Source organism: Schistocerca piceifrons, chromosome X (assembly GCF_021461385.2).
Source record: "Schistocerca piceifrons isolate TAMUIC-IGC-003096 chromosome X, iqSchPice1.1, whole genome shotgun sequence".
NCBI classification, from domain to species: domain Eukaryota; kingdom Metazoa; phylum Arthropoda; class Insecta; order Orthoptera; family Acrididae; genus Schistocerca; species Schistocerca piceifrons.
In genome coordinates this window covers 394,238,224-394,259,273 of record NC_060149.1, presented here as the reverse complement: position 1 = coordinate 394,259,273, position 21,050 = coordinate 394,238,224, and the positions used below count along the sequence as shown (strand labels likewise).

Genomic DNA, 21,050 nt, shown 5'->3' with positions numbered 1-21,050 from the left:
ATATGGTAATAGTTATGCAGCATCTGTGAATTCTGAAAGTATCATGATTTGTCTGTTGCTTTGTGATGGACCTGTGAATTACAGTAGGGTAGCCTAATTGAGAACAAATGGGAGCAGCTAAAAATTTAATATGCATTACATGGTCTCTTATGGTGCTATAAATACTCTATCTTTTGCTGTTAACTTTGAACAAGAATGTCCAGATGTGACTGTTGTTCGATTCAATCTTTGAAGAGTTCATTACTTAACATCTCTTCACGGTAGTGTGATAACAGACAGTATGTCGAGGGTGGGCTAGGATCACTTTTGCTCATGGACTCAAGTGTAATTTAGGGTATCTACAAGATAATGTTTTAGTAATATCATGTGTTTGATATTTTAGAAAGGATAATTATATTTTTTCTTTGGACATTTACTGCATTATGCTGCCTGCTTAATGTGAAATGAAGTTATATATACTTAATTTGTATGTACCCTCTGTGATAAACAAATTGTAGATTTTAGATTTAAAAATGTTGTTGAAGGTAAACCTTTAAGACATTTTAGTTGTTAGAATAAAAGGTTTTGTGTTTTGTATGATTGTAATTTCTTTGATGTGGATTTTTATGTGATTTTTTTACTGTAGTACATTTATTCTCATATTTGTTTGAAAAGTTGTGCATGTATTACTGTGTGTGATGGGTTTGCAGTAGCTGTCAACTGATCCTTTATGTCATTCCTTCCACTACATGTTTCCTTTAGCTAAATTGATATATTTTGGTTGTGTCATTGTTTCTGATAATAAGGTGATTGTGTCAAATTTTACAGTATTAGGATCTCGGTTACAGTAAAAGACTGTTCACATTTTTGAATGATTGCAAAACTGGTGACTGAAGGTTTATCGAAATTATTAGGATTTCTTTAAACTGCTTACGTGTTTATGACAAGTCATATCAAATCACATGTTTGTAAATGAAAAATCTTTGTTTGCTGATGTAGTTGCCATAAGCAAAATAAGCTGATATAACTATATTTGAACATTGTATGGGATGCCAGTTTCATCACCACCTTCTTTTGTTTCTTAGAAATACCTGGCTTCTTAATTCAATGTACGGATCCAATCGATCATTGAATATAAAGCAAGGTAAATCTTGCTTTCCCACCCCATAAGACCAGTTACCGTGCTGCTGCAAAGTCTACACCTGCAACAACCTCTAACCCTTCCTCCCCAGCATCGAGCCTCGATATGACCGTACGCAGCGCGGACCGAGTTAGCAGATTTCATACTGTTCGTCAGTAAGTGCACAATATTCTTGTAGGCTGTGCTTCTGCATGATTGACTGTTAGGCATGTTTGCCATCCAGTTTGACCTTCCTAATGCTGGCAACATTCAGTGCTTGTAGAGTGTATGACATCGTGTAGTTTAGTATCATCTGCTGTTATTAGTTCAGATGCTATATCTTCAACACATCTAACTGGCAATTAATCTTAGCTTTATAGCAATGTTGTTTCTGCTATAAAAAGAGTCATAGGTTGTGGTTGTGTGGTGGCTTTAACACAGCTGAAATTATAAGCTTTTCATTGTGTGGAGCAATTACTTTTTATATTGCAGTGAAAGCTGCTAATTTTGTTATGCAGCTGTACTTCACATATGCTCAGTTTGTTCTTAACACCAATGTACTGCTGTGTTGATCTATTTTGTTGGCATTAAAAGATGAAATTTATAATAAACCAATTTTACGATTAGTTTTGTTGCTTCTACGAGGTTTTAATTTGTGATGTCATTCTTTTGAATGGAATTATAGCACATGACATTCGTATAATGTTTTTAAGGTTTCACTAAGAACAGTTGTAATTTTCTGTGGTGGTGGTTGAGTGATTACTGTCAGGTCTGCAGGATGATTGTGTGTAGTATATTTTTGTGTTCATGAGTGTATTTACCTATGAGACTTATACTAGATTTTACAAAAAGAATGATAGCAGTAACTGCTCAAACATATGCAAGTTACAAGATCCCATAAGTTAACTGAAAAGTCATCAAACAAAATAACTGAGTGTGAGGTTCACATGACAAATAAATAAATCACAAACTCATTGCCAAAAGTTTTGACCTTTTTCTCATTTGTCCATTGCATTTGGTTTTTGACTTGGAGAGGAATTCTGATAAGCTCATTGATGTCAGTTGCACATTTGTGTAGTGTGCATTCGCAGTGCATCACTAACACTTTACCCGGTAATTAACTTCCTCTTCATTTATAATGTTACTCACATTTTCAGTGTAATGTTTTTTGTTTTTTTATTCTTTTTTTAATGCTTTATAAGAATTACATGAGTTTTGACTGGTGTGGTCTTTCATAGACATATTTTTGTTTATAAGATTGATGTAGTGACTGTGATCCCATGTACCAGTACTCACAAAAAGACAGAAAAATTTTCTGATGTGATGTGCCTTTTTTTGTATAGAATTTTTGGCATCAATAGGAAGGGCCAACAATCCCAGTTAAACACCACTACTAAGTTTCTGTAATTATTAGTAAAAGAACCGGACATCATTTTGTTCTTGCATAAATAATAAAGTAATAGGTCAGTTATGCAAACACAGAGGATATAATGAAAAGTAATTTTTATTCAGTATACTCATTATGCTTGTGGTGCCAATGTAGTAATGAATAAGTGTACTTGCACCGGAAAAACATGTTGGGTACTGAGCTGACAGGTAACAGTGGTAATATGTGCTCCGAGAAAGCAAAATTCTCTGAAAGCCTAGTTTTGTTCTTGCGTCTTGCTGAGTGAGGCCTTTTTGTAGTGTTGCAGGTGTAGAGCAGTGCTTATGTTGTGGAAAGGAAGGGAGACTCTGACATGCTTTTCTAGTTTTTTCCACCATGTACGCCATCCAATCAATGTAGATAGCCGTTGCCAGATGCTGTCTTCATTATCCTTTTAAAATTTTAGCTTTTGCGAAGAAGAGATTTTCTGTTTGCTTATGCAGCTTTCAACACACAGATCACTTGCCACTGTCTGAAAATGTAATCCCAGTTAGTAATGTTAAAAATATTTTTTCAGCTGTATATGGAGAGTGCTTAAAATAGTGGTAGAATCTGTGTACTCAGCTTTAAAATAATTTATCTCTCATATATTTGCTTAAAATAGCTTGTATAGATTTTTTCTGAAAATAATACTTAAATCTGTTATGTTAAACCATCTCGATGGTGAGGGAAGAAATTTTCATTTACTTTTTCCTTGATTGTTACAATGTTGCATTACAAGCTGTCTTATATTATAGCTGTTTATACTATTGAGAGGCCTATCTCAGCCTTTCACACAGTTTTATTCAGGACTTAACAATTACATTTTGTGAATTGATATGTGGCAGATATTACAAAATATTTAATCCATTTTCAGATTAAATAAATAAAGGTGTGCTGTCCCCGATTTGAGTGGCAAGGTAATTAAAGAGCAGTTCTTCTTTATACATGATATATTCTGAAACTAAAAATGCTCAACTAAAGTAACAATAAATCATCTGTTCATGCATAAAATATACTATATAATTCATATGTATAGCATTAACAGGCTAACCTCATGAGTATGTTGGAATTCTGACTAGGACTTGATTCATTTCTCGAGGAAAAGACAAAACCACATTAAATCCATGGTAAGGGCTTCTTCTGACTCCTGCAGTGACTATTGAGATTGGATGTAATGTTATGTTTTTGTCGGAAAAAAAGTGGGGAGCTCTATTTTAGTTTTTATAGTATAAATAGTAGTTGTTTTTACCATGTTGGTTCTTTAAAGAGCTTTGTAAAGTGTTGACTAGTTGTGGTGAAAGCCAGATATCTGATCTGTCCTAACGTTGCACGCCTTAGGTGGTTCATTTCTTTCTCCTACATTGGTCAAAACAATTAGGTAGTATTATTAGAAGCGTACAGCAAATATAACATTCAGCTCACTCACTGATCACATTAACATGAGACTTATTAGTAGGCACCTGAAAAATTCACATTTGCGATAGATATGAATTCTGCCTTAAAATGCAAGAATGCAAAATTACCTAATAAATAGTATTTCACAGTAAATTGTATCCAGATGAACTATTTTATCAGAGATAGTTTGAAATGTCTTTATTTTCTGCACAGGAATATCAAAAGTGTAGCCAATTTTTAGTTTGAAATACTTTATTATCTGCATGTAAATAGAAAAAAAAGGTAACCAATTTTCAGTTACTGGTACTGGACATCCTCAGGCAAAGCCCATGCCACAGCAACTGTGGGTGGTTCAATGGTCTGTCTCCTTTATGATACTGCCAGTCTTAGCAAGCAGTTGTGCAAGAGCTGATACTGAGTGCTAGGTGCCGTGTGTTGCTTGTTGTTGTATTTTCTTGTTTTGAAATGAGTGAAGAGATTAAGCCTGGTCCATCACAGAGTTAGATTACGACCCTCACAACACCAGGTTGGATCAGTGACCCTATGACTGTGTGTAGTTCTGCTGCCATGGAATCACAGAACATGGGTGTAGGCTGGCTGCCCTGCAAAAGGAAGATGGAGCTTATTTGCTCCCACCATTCCTCACTTTTCTAGTGGACATATTCTAGCTTGTTTATGCTCACGGCCGACTACCAGTTTATAGTGTCTGCTCTCTACAATGTAGTAATCAGAAAACTAAATTGCTCAATGTATTTCAACCAAACTGAAAGTCTAACCTAACTTGCACATGGTTTTTTGTGGTCCTACATCTACACTAAGTAACTTGTCTGTTCCTTCTGCAGTGCTATAAGGTGTGGGTCACATGACTTTGAAGGCCCATGAAAGGTTGAAATCAATCCTCTTCAGATTTTGTAATCATTGAATTCGGAGGGAAATGGAAAAATAATATTGAGAAACACCTTAGATCAGAGGAGGACTGTATCACAGGCAAGAAAATGCTGCTGCTTCTCATCAGAAGCAATCATTTGTTGAAACCTTTTAATAAATCTAAAAGAAGAAAACAAACAAATACCACTGTGAAAAAAGAAAAACAAAAGTAAAAGTTTCAGTCATAAAGCTCCCCAATCACCACTCTTTTTTAAACAGCCAGTGTCAAAGCACTAAGATTTGGTCTTCAGGTACATAACGTAACAACAACCTTTTAAATTTTTACGCCTAATCATTTACAAACAAAGGAAATTGGATGTGAATTTTGCCCCTACACATTAGTGGGAGGTATTCTAGTGTTGGAAGTTTAGGAGTTAGCAGTGCTATTGTTGACTGCAATACATATAAAAGTGGTGTAGAATAGCAGTGAATTGACTATTGAATCACTACCTTTGTGAACCGTAGATAGGATAGACTTTTGAAGGTGCAGAGGCAATCTATGGCATACCTTCGTGATCATGGGCCGTTTTAAATAATGGAAGGTATGTATGACGATCAGGCTGAAGCCATGTGTAAGCAGTTACATCCAGAGGCAGTCATCATCTCCTGTCTGCAACTTATTACAATAGACAGAAGAGTGCAACTTTTCATGATCCTCTGAAACACCAACGTGACAACGCAATAAATCCAGCCTGTTTGCTACTGTTTTCGCAATCGCAATCTTTGTGCACGAAGGCACAGGGAATGTGTTCCATCAGTGAAACAGCCCTTCAGTGGTGGCAAACATTGGGTAAAGAAGAGGAGCACTCAAATGGGACTGTGTTTTATTTTCTTAAGGGTTACTATTTAGTGCTGAATCTGACAACTGACACATTTGCTTTAGGGGAGGACACGAGACACAGCAATGAAACAGCTCAAATTTGCTGTGGCGGCTGTCAGCATTCACAGGCATACTGCCTTCCACATTACCCAGTGCAGTTTTTCTTTCACTTGAAAATATGAAGACTAGACCCTCCAACCTTTAGCTGTGCCATATGCTGATGCCATAGGTGCATTGTCCTTTAAATGGGTTGCATTGTCTATTCCCAAGGTGTTACTGGATGATATGATACATTGTGTGCAGGTATTATTGGAATACCTTGCCCAGCGTGAACATTTATAATCTTATAACCATGATGATAGGCCAACACTTCCCACAATTTTATCTGATTCAGTAATAGTTTTGACCAATGTATATACTGGATTCATCATTAATGAGGAGGAAACGTACGCTCTGCCTTACAGTGTATTTTTATGGCTCCCACCAACACCGGCTCCAAGAAAATCAGGGAATTTTTGTGGTAGACATGGTTTCTGTTGGAGTGTAACACATTTCACACTTCAGTTTTAATTAAACCAGGTTTAATGGGGGCAAATACTGTCTTTCTTTCAGTTTATATGTGGTAAAGGCAATAGGGTTTATGAAACTTCACTTTTTGCTTTAGTCATTCTTTCTACTTCCATTGTAATACAGATAAATTTAACCCTTGTATAGACTATATTAAAAAACATTGCTTCATTGTGTAAAGCAGCATGGTGTCTTTGTAATTTATTTTTCATTCATGACTTACATTATGTGGTGTGGTTGCACCAGTATTATCCAATATTTTTTCACACTGAACATCATATTTCTTGTAATTTTTATAAGTAATTCTTTTTAAAGGTTTTACCCATATAAAATAATTAAATTTTGCATAAACATGCCTTAAACTTAATCCAGCTAAACATAATTGTTATGTCTCAAATTATGCAAAATTATCACATAGAGAAATAGTGGTTCCAATTTAATTCAGAATTTGAGTAATACTATTAAATATTTGAAACATTTCTAATGCACACTGTGTGTGCGTGTGCATGCGCGCATGCAGGGGCCATGCAACTGCCCATCCATGCCCGTACACCTTTGTTTCACAAGCTACATTTAAGTGTGGATGATAAACAATTCTGTCTTTGTATTCTACTCAGGAATGCATGTGAAGGCTGTATGGAAATTTAAAAGGATCTTGTATGGATGTTGTGTATGTCACACTTCCTTTTAATATTTAGATCATTGAAGAAGGCTTAGCGAGGTCTTCAGTTATCAGCTCTGCATCAAATTATTAATGCTCACCTTTATAGAACAAATATTTCATTGACTTCAGCTGCATTGCTGCAGAAGGTTATCTGATTATGTTACCAAGGAGGGAAAACAGGCACCTAAGTATTTTTGACCAGTTTATCACCATGTTTCATTAGTTTTCCTTCGCATCCATGTGAACATGAAGGAATTTTACATATTATACTATGTCTAGTAAGTACCAGGGACCTTCATTTGAAATTGAATAAAATGGATGTTGTTAGATTGATAGTTACTGTATTAACCATTTTTAAGACTGGTTAGCCATGGAAAGATTAGGTAAAATGCTAAAAAAGACAGGATGTAATGCTCAGGATCATTTTTTTTTTTTTTTCTTTTTTTTTTGTTGCGTAAGTGAATCTCAATTCTGAGGTAGGCTGCTTTCTCAAGAACCTTTGAAATAATTTAAATGATGCAAAAGTATGTAGTTAGAGATTATTTAGTTACACTCCAATTCTTTTCCCACGCATTTATCCTGCATAGTGTGGGGTCTGATTTTTTGATGATTTCATAGTTTTTTTATAATATATTATTATTATTATTCCAGAATGAAATTTTCACTCTGCAGCGGAGTGTACGCTGATTTGAAACTTCCTGGCAGATTAAAACTATATGCCAGACCGAGACTCGAACTCGGGCGAAGGTTCGAGTCTCGGTCCGGCATATAGTTTTAATCTGCCAAGAAGTTTCATCATCACCATTATTATTATTATTATTATTATTATTATTATTATTATTATTATTATTATACTTATACTTATTGTTATTATTATTATTATTATTATTGAACTTCGTGGTCAGATGCCCTTACTGACATCATGGTCATCAAGGTAACCAAGGTTACAGATGTGCCATCTGTCTGTGAACCATGTAAACATTGCTCTGTGTGTTATCATATTTTAACTGCTTGTGTACCATATTCTCTGAGGTGGAATTTGAGAACCAGACCAGCATTTACCTAAACAGGTGTGGGAAACTGCCTAAAAACAACATTAAGGCTGGTTGGTTACCAGCCCATTTTCGTTAATCCACTGTGCGAATTTGATCTGGGTCTGGCTCACCTCCCTGTCTTGCATGGTAGCCTGCTGCACTACACAAGCAGGTTGGATTACTTACTTAGACATGGGCAGTTCTTCAATTCTTTCGTTGAAGGTGTGTGTGTGTGTGTGTGTGTGTGTGTGTGTGTGTGTGTGTGTGTGTGTGTGTGTGACATGACACTTGAAGGGGTGCAGGTAGTCAGCAGTAAAGTTCACATAGTCCACAGCCCAGGTAAATGTATTCCATAGTATAACACTGCCTCCACCTGTGACACGGTGCATGTTTTTAGCAGCTGTTTGTCTGAATGGTGGCTAACCCAGATACGACCATCGACCTGGTGTAACAAGAAATGTGATTTGTGTGACTGGATGACAAGTTTCTGTTGTTCAACGATCCAGTGTCGATGATCCTGTGCCCACTGCTAGCGTAATTGACAGTGTTTTTGGGTCAACGCGAGAATGTGTGGAGATCATCTGTTGCAGGTCCCCATGTTCGACAGTGTGTCCTGAAACAGGTGCTGTGAAACACTTGGCTTGCACTGACAGTGAACCATGTCAAGAAATTTGCCACAGATTGACACCTAACCTGCTGTATAGATCGTGCAAGTGTCCAACCTCCATGTTTTGTAATGAGGTGTGGATGTGCAAATACTTGTTGCTTACTTGTGGTTTCTCTGTCCTTCAAACACTTTCCACAGATGTTCACAACAGTACCATGCAGACAGCCACCAAGGTTCACTGTTTTCAAGATGCTCGTTCTCAGGCACTCGGCCACAACACTCAGCCCTTACGCAAGTGGATTTCCCCATGTCATTGCTAGAATGAGTCTCCAACTGTATCTGTTCCACTTGTGTACTTTCCTTACCGCATCATGTGCCTGCATCAGCACCATGTGGCATACAGTCTTGTAGTGGGCAGTGATCTTAATGTTTTGGCTCATCAGTGTATGTCCACTTATATAAATAGACACTACCAGAGCATTTTTCAATCTTACAGGAAAGTAAGTGGGTTGTTGACAGATTACAGAGAGAGCCCAATTTGGCAAAGTAGTTCAGTAGTGTGGTAGACTTGCTCTTGTAATAAGGGGTCTAGTAAGGAATCATAGTTCTCCAAAATAGATGCAAACTTATTAGAGAAATATACGAGAACTTGCTCCACTGCATGCAAAGTAATAGACCATTTTATCTCAAAAAATTATCAGAAATAAAGTTTTTATAAGTTTAGAAAGAAATATATGCAGACCATTAGCAAATTCCCCCATGCCTTTAAAGGAGGAGTTGTGAATTAATTTAGCAACTGAAGCTGAGCAGTTGTTCATCACTAAGTATTGACATCTTGAAGAAGAATTGTGGAAACTGGTTGTTTTGAGTAATTAAGTCGATTTATCTTTTTAACTGTCAAAAGCAGATGGACTGCGCAAGGATAATGTAGAGCTATAAGCCCAAACACAGTGAGATGTAATAAGAGTTGTTGACCGCAGTGCTATTGTAATCAATGATCCGTAGTGTTAGATGAAAAATTGAGAATGCCAAGGAAATATGCTTGCACAACAACTCTGTAAAATATTTATATACTGAGGTGACAGATGTCATGGGGTAGCAGTATACATATACAGATAGCAGTAGTATCACTTACACAAGGTATAAAAGGGCAGTACATTGGTAGAGATGTCATTTGTACTCAGGTGATTCATTTGGAAAGGTTTCCAGTGAGATTATGGTTGCATGGCTGTAATTAACAGACTTTGAATGCAGAATGGTAGTTGGAGACAGATGCGTGGGACATTCCATTTCAGAAATTGTTAGGGAATTCAAATTCCGATATCCACAGTGTCAATGTGTGCCTAGAATACCAAATTTCAGGCATTAAATGTCACCACAGACAACACAGTGGCAGTCAGCCTTCACTAAATGACCAAGAGAAGCGGTGTTTGTGTAGAGTTGTCAGTGCTAACAGGCAAACAACACTGCATGAAATAACCACAGAAATCAATGTGGGACATAAGGGAAACATATCCGTTAGGACAGTGTGGCAAAATTTGGCATAAATGGGCTATGGTAGCAGAACCAATGCAAGTGCCTTTGCCAACAGCACGACATCGCCTGCAGCGCCTCTCCTGGGCTTGTGACTGTATTTGTTGGGCCCTGGATGACTGGTAAACAGTGACCTGGTCAGATGAGTCCCAATTTTAGTTGGTGGGAGCTGGAGGTGGGAATTTTGTGTGGCACAAACCCCACGAAGCCATGGATTCAAGTTGTCAACAAGGCACTGTGCAAGCTGATGGTGGCTCCATGATGGTGTGGGCTGTGTTTACATGGGATAGGTCCTCTTGTCCAACTGAACTGATCATTGCCTAGAAATGGTTGTATTCGGATACTTAGAGACCATTTGCAGCCATTCATGTTCCCAAATGACGACGTCACGTCTTTGGGCCACAGTTGTTTGCGATTGATTTCAAGAACATTCTGGAGATTTCAAGTGAATTATTTGGTCACCTAGATCACCTGACATGAATTCATAATTGAGATGTCAGTTTGTGCACAAAATCCTGCACAGGCAACACTTTCACAATTACGGATGTCTATAGATGTGGCATGGCACAATATTTCTGCAGAGGTCTTCCACTGAATGACATGTTGAGTCCATGCCATCTCGAGTTGGTGCACTACACCTACACAATATTCGGATGTATCTCATGACTTTTTTCACTTCATTGTATGAATGGCCTGGCGAACAACATTTCAGCTCTCTGAGGCCATTCACAGTTGTATTTAGTAAGCTAATACGAAGGTTGACCCCTGGCACTTAACTTCATAAATGTAATGTAATGCCTGCACTTTGGTTACAGTTGAAACCTTCAATGTATACTACGTGCTATGGAAGCTTATTTTATATTGATGCTGTGAAATTTCTGATCCGCTGCTACTCCCAGAGTGCCTTGAAGCTATACAATGCATGCACACAGCTAATAAACAAGTTGTGATAATTCATGATTTTCTTCTCCAAGTATAAAGATCAGGGAAGGTTGCAAAGACACATTGCTGTCAAAGGAAATAAAGTAACGGATGTGACAGCTAAGTAATCCTGCATGGATAATACTGTAGCACATTGTGTTACCTTCATGCGGGCGTCATGCTGTTGAGACACGGTCATTTCTCAATGCAAAGAAGAATGTCAGAAAGTGACAGACATTAAGTTGAGGGCAGTCAAGCCAAAACAGTGGCCATGATACCTCCTCCTTTCAGCTACTAAGGACATGGGAAAGTTTCTTTACCATCCCTACAAACTTGGCAGGATCAGCTCAGAAGAGAATCCACCAATGAGCAATGCTTGTGGGCTACAAATTTTGCATGAGAGCAGATGTTAATTTATCCATTAATCTTCCATGACAGGCTTAGGGAGTTTTGCCAAGTGGTCAGACAATTAAATTTTCCCAAGGCTTGTAGCCTTGATTACATTAAACTGTCTATATCTGGCTGTTCCAAAGCTTGCCCTTCAGGAATTAGTTCCCAGGTAGTCCTATTGCATACATTTTGTGTGAGCAACTTGACCATTACTGACTTACGCTCTCACCCAGGGCAGTACAATTACGTAGGCTGTGTCCAGCAGACTGACTCTCGGTGTGTCAGCTATTTGTCTGCTCCTGCTCGCCTGTGCCCATTGGCGAGCACTGAAGTTGGAACAACCTTGTCTAAATTTTAACAACGTATATTAAGATCGAGATGGTGTTCAACATTTTACAATCGGTGTTGTCGAGGGCTGAATGTGAATGGGTGAAAGTGAATCTGACTTTAATGGAGTTTATAATTTTAGACATTTCAGCCATATTTGTCCTACATTATTTTAGAAAACTGTCAATAACTGCACTGTTGAGCACCCTTCATCGTGAAAAGGAAAACTCATGTTTGTGTGAACACACGTTTGTTTTACAGCCAGTACACACACATCAAGGTATGCATTCCACATCAGTATTGGTTGTCCATATATCACCTTGACATTTGTCATTTAAAGTGTTAGAACCAATAATTGGGAACCTTCTGTGTGTGCCAGGACTACACCATGCCATCTTTCAGCACATCTGTTGTTGTGTGAAAGTTTTCTTGTGTCTTTAATGGTACAAAGTAAGTTCTGACTTTTTGGAAATAATTGCTCACACACTTGTGCATACAGCATGTGGGCAAAAATAGAGGAACACAAATAAATAAATATTTTTCACTTTTTGTATATAAACTCTGCCAGGAGTGTAAACAGTGTGAAACAAGACTCCTCTGACCAATTGACTTTCTACCACTGTTCCATAGTACTGGTTTTATGGCTCCAGCACCACTTTTTCCCATTGTAGGCATTTGCATCACTGATATATGGTTGTGGAATTCCAGCTTACCCTGCAATTCCCTGATTGTGGCGCTCCCTTCTTGTTGTTTTGGTGCTGACAGGGTTCACGAGTGCAAAATTCAGGTCTACAGTGATATTTGCAGCTGTCATCCTCTTATTTTTAATCAAAATCTTCTTCAGGTGTTTCCATATTTTTTTCCAACCCTTGTTAAAAAAAACTGAGAACACTATAACATTTATTCACCATTATAGCTAAACTGTAGGAAAGGATGGGTGGGGGACCACATGTGAGGCAGTATTTGTTAAACAAAAATCCTTTCATTCCTCCAGGATATTTTTACACCAAACATTGACTAGTTTTGCAGAGTTTTAATTTTTTAAAGTGTTTAACAATGGTATATCATTTTTATTGAGTCCCGAGGTACTCCATATCACATTTTGGTTTTTGTGACAAAGTTAACAAATGGTCCTGTTAGAGAATAATTTTTTGGTGGCTCAGAGTAAATTTGGATTGGCTGAACTATATGTGCAAGATAAATGTCTGCTTCGTTTGCAGGTGACCTAGAAATTTAAGATCACATTTTGTTTAAGACACTTGGTTCTTTTGGGTGGTAGGGTGAGGGGTCAGATTTTCATCTCAGCATAACAGATTTTTAAGTTTTTCATTGGTTTCCATGAATCTTGTTCTGAAAATATCACAATGGTTTCTTCAGTGAAGCGCAAGTTAACATTTGAATTCCTTCTCCCATCATTGTGTAATGGAGTTCCATGTCTAAGAACAACATTGTTTTGAAAACATAAATCCACTGTCAGTAGTCTATTGTGAAGTATAACTGTTGAAAGAGACAAACTGCAGAAGAGTTTTTGTAGCTCATAGTAGTGTGCTGATTCTGAAATAGGCAACCATGTGCTTTCATTAACTTAAGAGATTCTAGATCAGTATACAGTTGGGTAACTTAAAATTTCAGTTGTTTATTTTGTGTTTCTGTAGTTGAGATTGCAGAGTCAAATTACTTCTCATTTCTAAGCTTCTAAGCATTGTTTTAATTCATGAGACATTAAGTTTTAACACCAATTATTGTTTTGACACCGAGCCTGAGTTATTGTTTACATGAATAGCTAAGAACATTAAAGTCATCAAAATGAATACAATTAGAGTCAATAATAATAATAATAATAATAATAATAATAATAATAATAATGTGTGGTAATGGTATAGACGTATTCACATTGAGTGATCTGGAATTTGCAGGTAAATTGTACAAAATTTTTGACTTATAATAAACCTAATTCTTTGTCTAAATATTTCAGTGCTCGCATCTCTTCTCCTCGAGCTTGTAAAACATCCTTCATGAGATGACTAACCAGCATATCCAGGAAGAAGAGCCAGATACCTAATCACGTTCCAAGTAAAAGTAAGCAGACTGTAAAGATTAGAGAAGACAGCACTTGGCACGAACATGCCAAACGCGCCTTGAGTTCCTCTGGAGAAAAACAGTCATCACGTTCAACGAAATCCGTTTGTCGTCCACCTGTTAATACTGAGAAATGTGGTTCCTTCGCACATATTGTGGTTCAGGTTCCTCAAAGTGAAAATTTAGGTGATACGTTATTGGATTGTAATGTAGTATGTGGTCTGAGTGTTTGCGAAGGACCATTAAAAGCAGAATGTGAATCAGATACTAAAATTTTGATGTATTCTGTAAAAAAATGAGCAGCTGCTTTTAATTAAGCAAAAAACCTGATCATGTAGACGTGCACTGGTCTGTACTTATAGAGATAATTCGGTGTACACATAATTTTAAAATATTTTAGATATAATGTAATTTGTTTGTGCTCCAACCACCACACATGTGGAATTTTATTGAAGTTTTAAGGAATCAGTATTTTTTATATTGGACCTGTTTTATGTTATTGACCCTCCCCCCATTCTCTCTCTCTCTCTCTCTCTCTCTCTCTCTCTCTCTCTCTCTCTCTCTCTCTGTGTGTGTGTGTGTGTGTGTGTGTGTGTGTGTGTGTGTGTGTGTGTGTGTGAGAGAGAAAGAGAGAGAGAGAGAGAGAGAGAGAGAGAGAGAGAACACATGCGCTTGCTGTTCTGGCAAAAACATGGGGGGTTGGAGTTATTTTTTTAAAGGGACAAATGTGGGAGGGAGCAAGTTCTGTGGTGTTGATCTCACCATCTGTGACATCCCATGAAAGTTCAGTATTTTCGTACATGTCCCTCCACCCATTGCAACTATACATCTTCAGGTTCCTTATCATACTCTAGCCTCTTAATTTCCTATATCCTTCTTAGACCCCTCTTCATATCTCCCTGCATAGACGTTCCTGGATGTATTTGTTATGTACAGGTTTGGTGTAAACATATTCTGATACATTTCATTATTTTTATTGTTGATTTATCAGTGTTCTGCTACTTGCAGGGAATTTTAATATCCTTGTAAGTATTCTGTACAGCTTTTACCAGCCGCACTTTTGTTGCTTACATAAGTTCCACGAGTTACTCTTCCACAAGGCCTACTTATATGTCTTCTTAATATGTACATGACTGCAGCCATTGTGGTTGTACTCAACTATAAAATTTCTTTTAACTGTTGTGATGTAATACTGTAAACTAAATGAAACCTATCAGCCACTGTTGACCTTCACTAGACATGGTAAAGTGAAGTACTCTTATAAGTGATATCGATTTTCATTTGTTACTCCAGTAGTAGCATGGATTTTCAACTTTGTGTATCTTTTTACTGTTCCTTCCCATGTTCTTTGCAATTTTACTCTAAAACTTTTTTTAAAGTCTTTTGTATTTTTGTGGTGCTCTACTGATTCATTCCGAAAAAATTTTATGTCCTCGACTTGCGGTGGCTTTATTTGTACTGTTTTTTTTTGTATATCTGCTTATTTTGATTTATTAGTTACTAAACACACTTAGTAATTTTGTTATTATTTCATCTACAATTAGATTAAGTCTTTTATTTTCATGATTCCTTTGTTTTTTCATTATTACTCTAACTTTACTGTGTGTCCTTGCATGTAATGTTTCAGTTCTTTCTCCCATTTATTTTACATCTGGGCTTTTCACTTCCATTGGGGTTCCATTTTATCATGCTACAATTCAGCTACAACTACTTGTCTCAATTTTTGCTTTATTACTTTGCTGCAAAGAACAAAAATATAATTTTTTATGAGCAGTTTCATCTTTGAGTTTAGTGCTTCAGTGTGATATTCTCTATGCCACAATTGATCCCTTCTAATAATGTGATCATGTCAGTACCAGTGTAACGGAATTCATTCTCCTGCGGTGATCAGTTTAGCCTTCATATTTGTTCAACTAGACAAAAATTTAGCCCCACTGCATAGTTTAAATGTTTTGGTTATCACTTTGTATTTCTATATTGTGGTCTTCTGCTCCACTCATGGAACCCCATCCCTCTTTCTCATACAACCTTTTAGCAATATCATTTACCCCAATTTCTGCCTTCTTTTTCATTTCTTCAGTAGCTCATTCATATATAATATTATATATTTTGTTGCATAATGTATACGACTGTCATATCTTATGTATCTTCTTCATCATCATTTTAATGTCAATTGATGTATTATGTAAATTGAAGGGAAAGGGGGAGAAAGGAAAGAATCTCTCCTGAGTTTTTCCACTTTTTCCTGGTTTGAGTGTACAGTTCTGTTGGTACATCCTTGTGTTTCACTTTCATTTCTCATTTTTCTTTCCCCAAATAAAGCATACTCCCCATTTCATCAATTTATGCTTTTTATATATCTCCCAACCCATACCAGTTTTGCCTTTCATATATGTTTCATTCACAGTTGACATTATTTCTGTCTGTTCATGTGTAACCTGACAGAGATAAAAAGTTGTACATCGAGCATCTTCACAGGTTATTTTGTAGTTCACATACCCTCCATGCAACCTGTTTCTGGCTTGTAAGTGGACTAGATTATACACTATTATTTGTAGACATTCTATCTGTGTTTTGCTTCCAAGTACCTTAAAACTTCTGTACAATGACGAAGTGCCACAGTTTGTGTCGATCTCATTTACATGCATCCTCCCGTGCTGCCCTTGACAGCCTCCTGTGACTTTCGGGAGATGTATTAGGTCAAGAGGGGCACTGTATATTTTATGTGGTTTCAGTTAGAAAATATGTTGGATGCTACCTTCAGTAGTAAAAATATTCTACTCTTGTTATTGCTTTAATCAAATTATTAATAATTTTACTTCCTGTTTATTACCATGTGGGTATTTGACAGAATATATTAATCACTGTCAGGGTGACACAATATAAAACTCATCATGGTCTTTGTTTTTGTTTTGGGTAAACAGTTTAGAAAAAAAAGAGGTCACTGAACATCTTAAACTCACTAATTAAACACTCTATTGAATATGTTTCACTTCAGTGGTGTTATTAATTCTTGCCAGAACCCTTTTTAGAAGCCTGAGTCAGAGGTCTGTTGATTTATTGTTATATTTCAGTACACTCATTTTATTATTGACGATTCAGAAAAAAGGTAATAAGTTGGCTGATATTATATTGGTAAAAGTAAGTAGGCAGCTATTTTAAGTAGAATGAAAAGGATTAAAGTATATTTTTTTGAGTTTGAAAAGGAACACAATGTGTGGAAAAACTGTAGAGCTTTGTGAGAGTATTATGCAGTACATACTGTACTTAATTTGTTTCGCAATGAGTTGTACAGGATGAACCAAAATTTGTGCCCTCGGACTGCATACTAACAACAAATATGTGTGTAACAAAATTTCATCCCTTGCACTTTAGCAGCAGAAAATGGATCTCTTAGGAGGCAGTTTAAATGGAGAAATATGCGTGGGCCGAAATTTTGTTACAGACATTTCTGTACTGTTAGTGTCCAAGTAATCACACTATTGCATCAGGGTGCACATATTTTGGTTCACCATGTATATCAGCTTATTAACTTAATTGTGTTTAGCCAAAGACACTCTGGAAATGTTGAGAGCAGTACTGCTGAGGAATAATGGATTCCGTATGTAGCTGAACTTGATATTAGATTGCATCACAATTAAATGAAGAGAAAAAAAAAGGTTATTTGTCTGGTGACTTCCATGCTTCAGCCTGAAAATTTCAGTTCCCTTCAATCTCCTCTCCCAGATGAAGGATTTTTATGTACTATTTGGTGGGCTGCAGCCTTTTATGATTTTTAACTATATTTAGGTGAAATTTTATTTTGATTTATTCTCTTTATGTATACAGAATGTATTGTTATAAATGGAGATCTCTGTGTTTATATTTTTCATTATTGTTTTTCTGACAAGATTTTTATAACTTTTTTGTTATTGGGTCCTAATACTCTAAGTATGTATTTTTTTTACTTTATCCCTTTTTTATCATTAGCTATAAAATAATAAAATCACACTCATTTGGGGCAAACTGGTATACACCTAATTTGATACCTTAGTATTATAAGCAAGTTGTTTTTCCTATGGTATATATTTGTATTGTGTATTCTAAACCACAATACAAGAAAAGAAAAAGAGTGTAGATTTTAAAACATCTTAGAAAGATCAGTAAAAATCAGCTCTAGTTATAGGTCATGATGGCAGTATGTTATTGCAGTGAGGAGAACATAAGTTTTAAATTCTGTGAATCTTGGCAGTGATGACAGCTCATAGATATAATTTTATGTGCCAAAAACAGAAGCAATGATTAAGTGATGACTAATATGACTTATAAGTTTGTAATTTTATGCAGTTGTGGTCAGTGCTTGATTTGTGACGGTACCCACTGGTACGTCGTACCAGTACCTGTGACGAAATGAGATGTGGTACGATAGAATTTTTGCTGTGATTGAAGCAGTAAAAAACAAATGTTGTATTCATTCACACTTTTAAAATGCTGAGAAAAGCATTAAAATAATGTTTTAAAATGTCTAAATTAAAAAAAAAAGCCTCCTGGGAGGTCACACTACCGGAATCTCTCTTCTTTTTTTACAAATTGAGCATTGGGTGTGGTAATACGGTTACAAAAGCAGATCTGCTCAGTTTGAATGAAACTGCTGAAGTGAAACATCTTATTTTCCCCAGAAATAATTCTGAAATACTAAGGTACTATTATGTTAGTGGAGTCTTTTAGTAACTTCTCATGTACGAATTTTATGTTTAACCATTGCAATACCGAGGGGGTGGGGGTGTACTTTGTGCCCACCTTTTGTAAATATCAGAATCTAGACATGTACTATATATTTTAAAATTTTGAAAAAAAGTAATAATTTCTTATACTAGATTTTGTAAATGTTTTAATTCTGTTGGTAGTTAATTCTGGGTAGTGACTTCACAACAAATGTCACGTTCATATTTTAAGGTTCAGGACCCGTCTTACACAGCAGTATATATTTAAAAAGTGTGTTATGAATAAAAGTTAATGACATTCTTTTTTAAAAAAAATTCTTTATTGTTTTTGTAAAGTCCCCTTCCCCTTTGTGCACACATTATTGAAAATGCCTCGGTATTCCTAAGACCGGGCTAAATGATATTTTCAGGTCCTGGACCCTGCTTATGTTGTCAGTACCTATTTAAAAAGTATGTTGTCAATAATAGTTAACAATTTTTTTGCATAAAGTACCCCCCTGCTCTCTTCTTGGTAGTTGTGTTATGGAAAATGTGTTGGTATTGCTGGGGTTATGGGGAAAAGTGACAAAACTGTGAATGCTCTGCTGGTGTTTATTTCCTTTACAAACTGATTTTTCACATAATACCATTGTAAACTAGAAACTTGTTTCTGTAATAAATAAACGCCAGTAAAAGATTCAAAATGTTGTCAGCCATTCTTAAATTATTAATTGTTTGGAATATGATGGTGTTTTATAGCATCCCTGTTATGTGACATTTGTTATATTTTGCAAATTTAACATTTATTACCTGGTACTACAGTTAACAGCTTAGTTAAACTGTATTGTAACCACCTAACTGTCTTAATTTTGGTAATAGTCTACCTGGCAAATTACTTGCATTGTTGTGAAGGTAATAAAAATGAAAGACAAATATACTACTATATGTTAACAAGTGTTTTGATGTTTTTTTTAATCACAACTATTCCATGTATTTGTTGAAATCCATCATGCTTTTCACTGTTATATTGTAATTGTTAACATGAAACAATTACAAATTTACTATTAAAAGAAGTGCTGCTGAGCAGGCAGTTGAGGACATAGTACTTACTAAGTTTTCATAATACACACATATTTGTGAAATATGCAACACCAGGAAGTGTATTATTGAAATGATCTTTATACGACAGACTGACAGAGTTCTTTTTCTTTTTATGCCACATGATTCAGCCAAATTTTCTTCTTTTTAATACACAGAGTTGGCAGATGTGAATCAATGAATTTTCCTGGGCCACTGTAGTATCAATATGTGGACAGGGGTTAAGGCTGACACAAGTGCAGTTACCAACAATTTCTGCACAACAAATTAACCCCACTATTGGAGAATGTTGCCCATGCAGAAAGACAACAGTTTTTATGTACGAGAGGGCACTACCTCATTTCCTACATATTGTAGGGCAGTACCTTACATAAACATATAATGAACAGTGGGCTATTTAAGGAGATGCAGTAGCAAGGCCTTCCTGTTCATCTGACCTTAATCCCTTAGATTTCTGGGTTATGGGACATTTAAAGGCATTGGTGCATTCCAAATCCATTCACAGTGTGCACTTGTTACAGGAGCATGTGTCACATAAATGTGACCAAACAAGCAGGCAGCCAGGTGTGTTCACACAAGTTTGGCCCTTTGGAATGTTGGTAGCAATTTACGTCCAAATAAAACAAGAACTCCAGATTTAAGAACAAATGAGTGAATTACTTGATCAACACCTTTCAAATATAGGTTACACACTCTTATTAGAAAGCACTGTGGGGACAAAGACATCATTTACACCAGAGAGACTGCTTTTCTTAAACTTAGTAATCATGCACACTGTATGGTTCCCTTGACCACAGATTGTTTCTATGGGAACTATCACTCTTCTTTGTGATATTTAACAACTTAAGAAGCAGAGGATGCTTCTCTGAAGTGACAGAACACCTCATGTTAAAAAACTATTACCCTTCTTCTACTCTTTCAGCAAAGTCTTACGTATCAATCCCCCCAGCTACCCCCCCCCCCCCGCGCCTCCCTAAACTTCCAAATGCCTCACTTGTGTTATTCACAAACGATGCATATTTGCTCTTGCATTCTACTTCATTATCACAAATGAGTGACCAAATTTCTGACTCAACCAGTAGGTTCTTGCCTTAGTTCTCTGAAGTAAACTGTTGAATGAAAGCAGGATTGTTGACACATATATGACTCGCATTTCTTGGACTTTTGTGAGATTGTTTAAGTAAGATTCTGCTATGATAGTCATTGAAGGCTTCACACATTTCTCTGTTGGCAGTCAAAGGTGTTTCTTTAGTGTCTCTCTATGCTTTGTTTTACAACTACTGTGCTGCAGAAATTCCTGTTTCTTCAGAAGTTTCCTTACAGACATCAGTGAGGGCTCCTCCCATCATGATCTGTTCTACTAGTTACATATCCGGTATTTGGTCAGTTATTTTTCTAAACCTGAGCTACAGTTTCTCTACATGCTTCTGGCCAGAGCTAAATGGTTTTCAGGTTCCTCCTTGATATGACACTGCTACCTTTTTATTTACTTTAGTGAT

General features: G+C 36.5%; 1 protein-coding gene across 1 annotated transcript in view; it reads left to right on the top strand.

The window, feature by feature from the left end:
• Positions 1 to 19,401, top strand: part of LOC124721090 (dual specificity protein phosphatase CDC14C-like) — a 245,174-nt gene extending 225,773 nt beyond the window's left edge. Inside the window, 3 exon segments of the mRNA XM_047245902.1 lie at positions 1,065 to 1,116; positions 1,118 to 1,275; positions 13,668 to 19,401. Of these exon segments, the coding sequence (XP_047101858.1) occupies positions 1,065 to 1,116; positions 1,118 to 1,275; positions 13,668 to 13,716 (259 nt within the window). The 3' untranslated portion in view covers positions 13,717 to 19,401.
• The last annotated feature ends 1,649 nt before the right edge of the window (positions 19,402 to 21,050 follow it).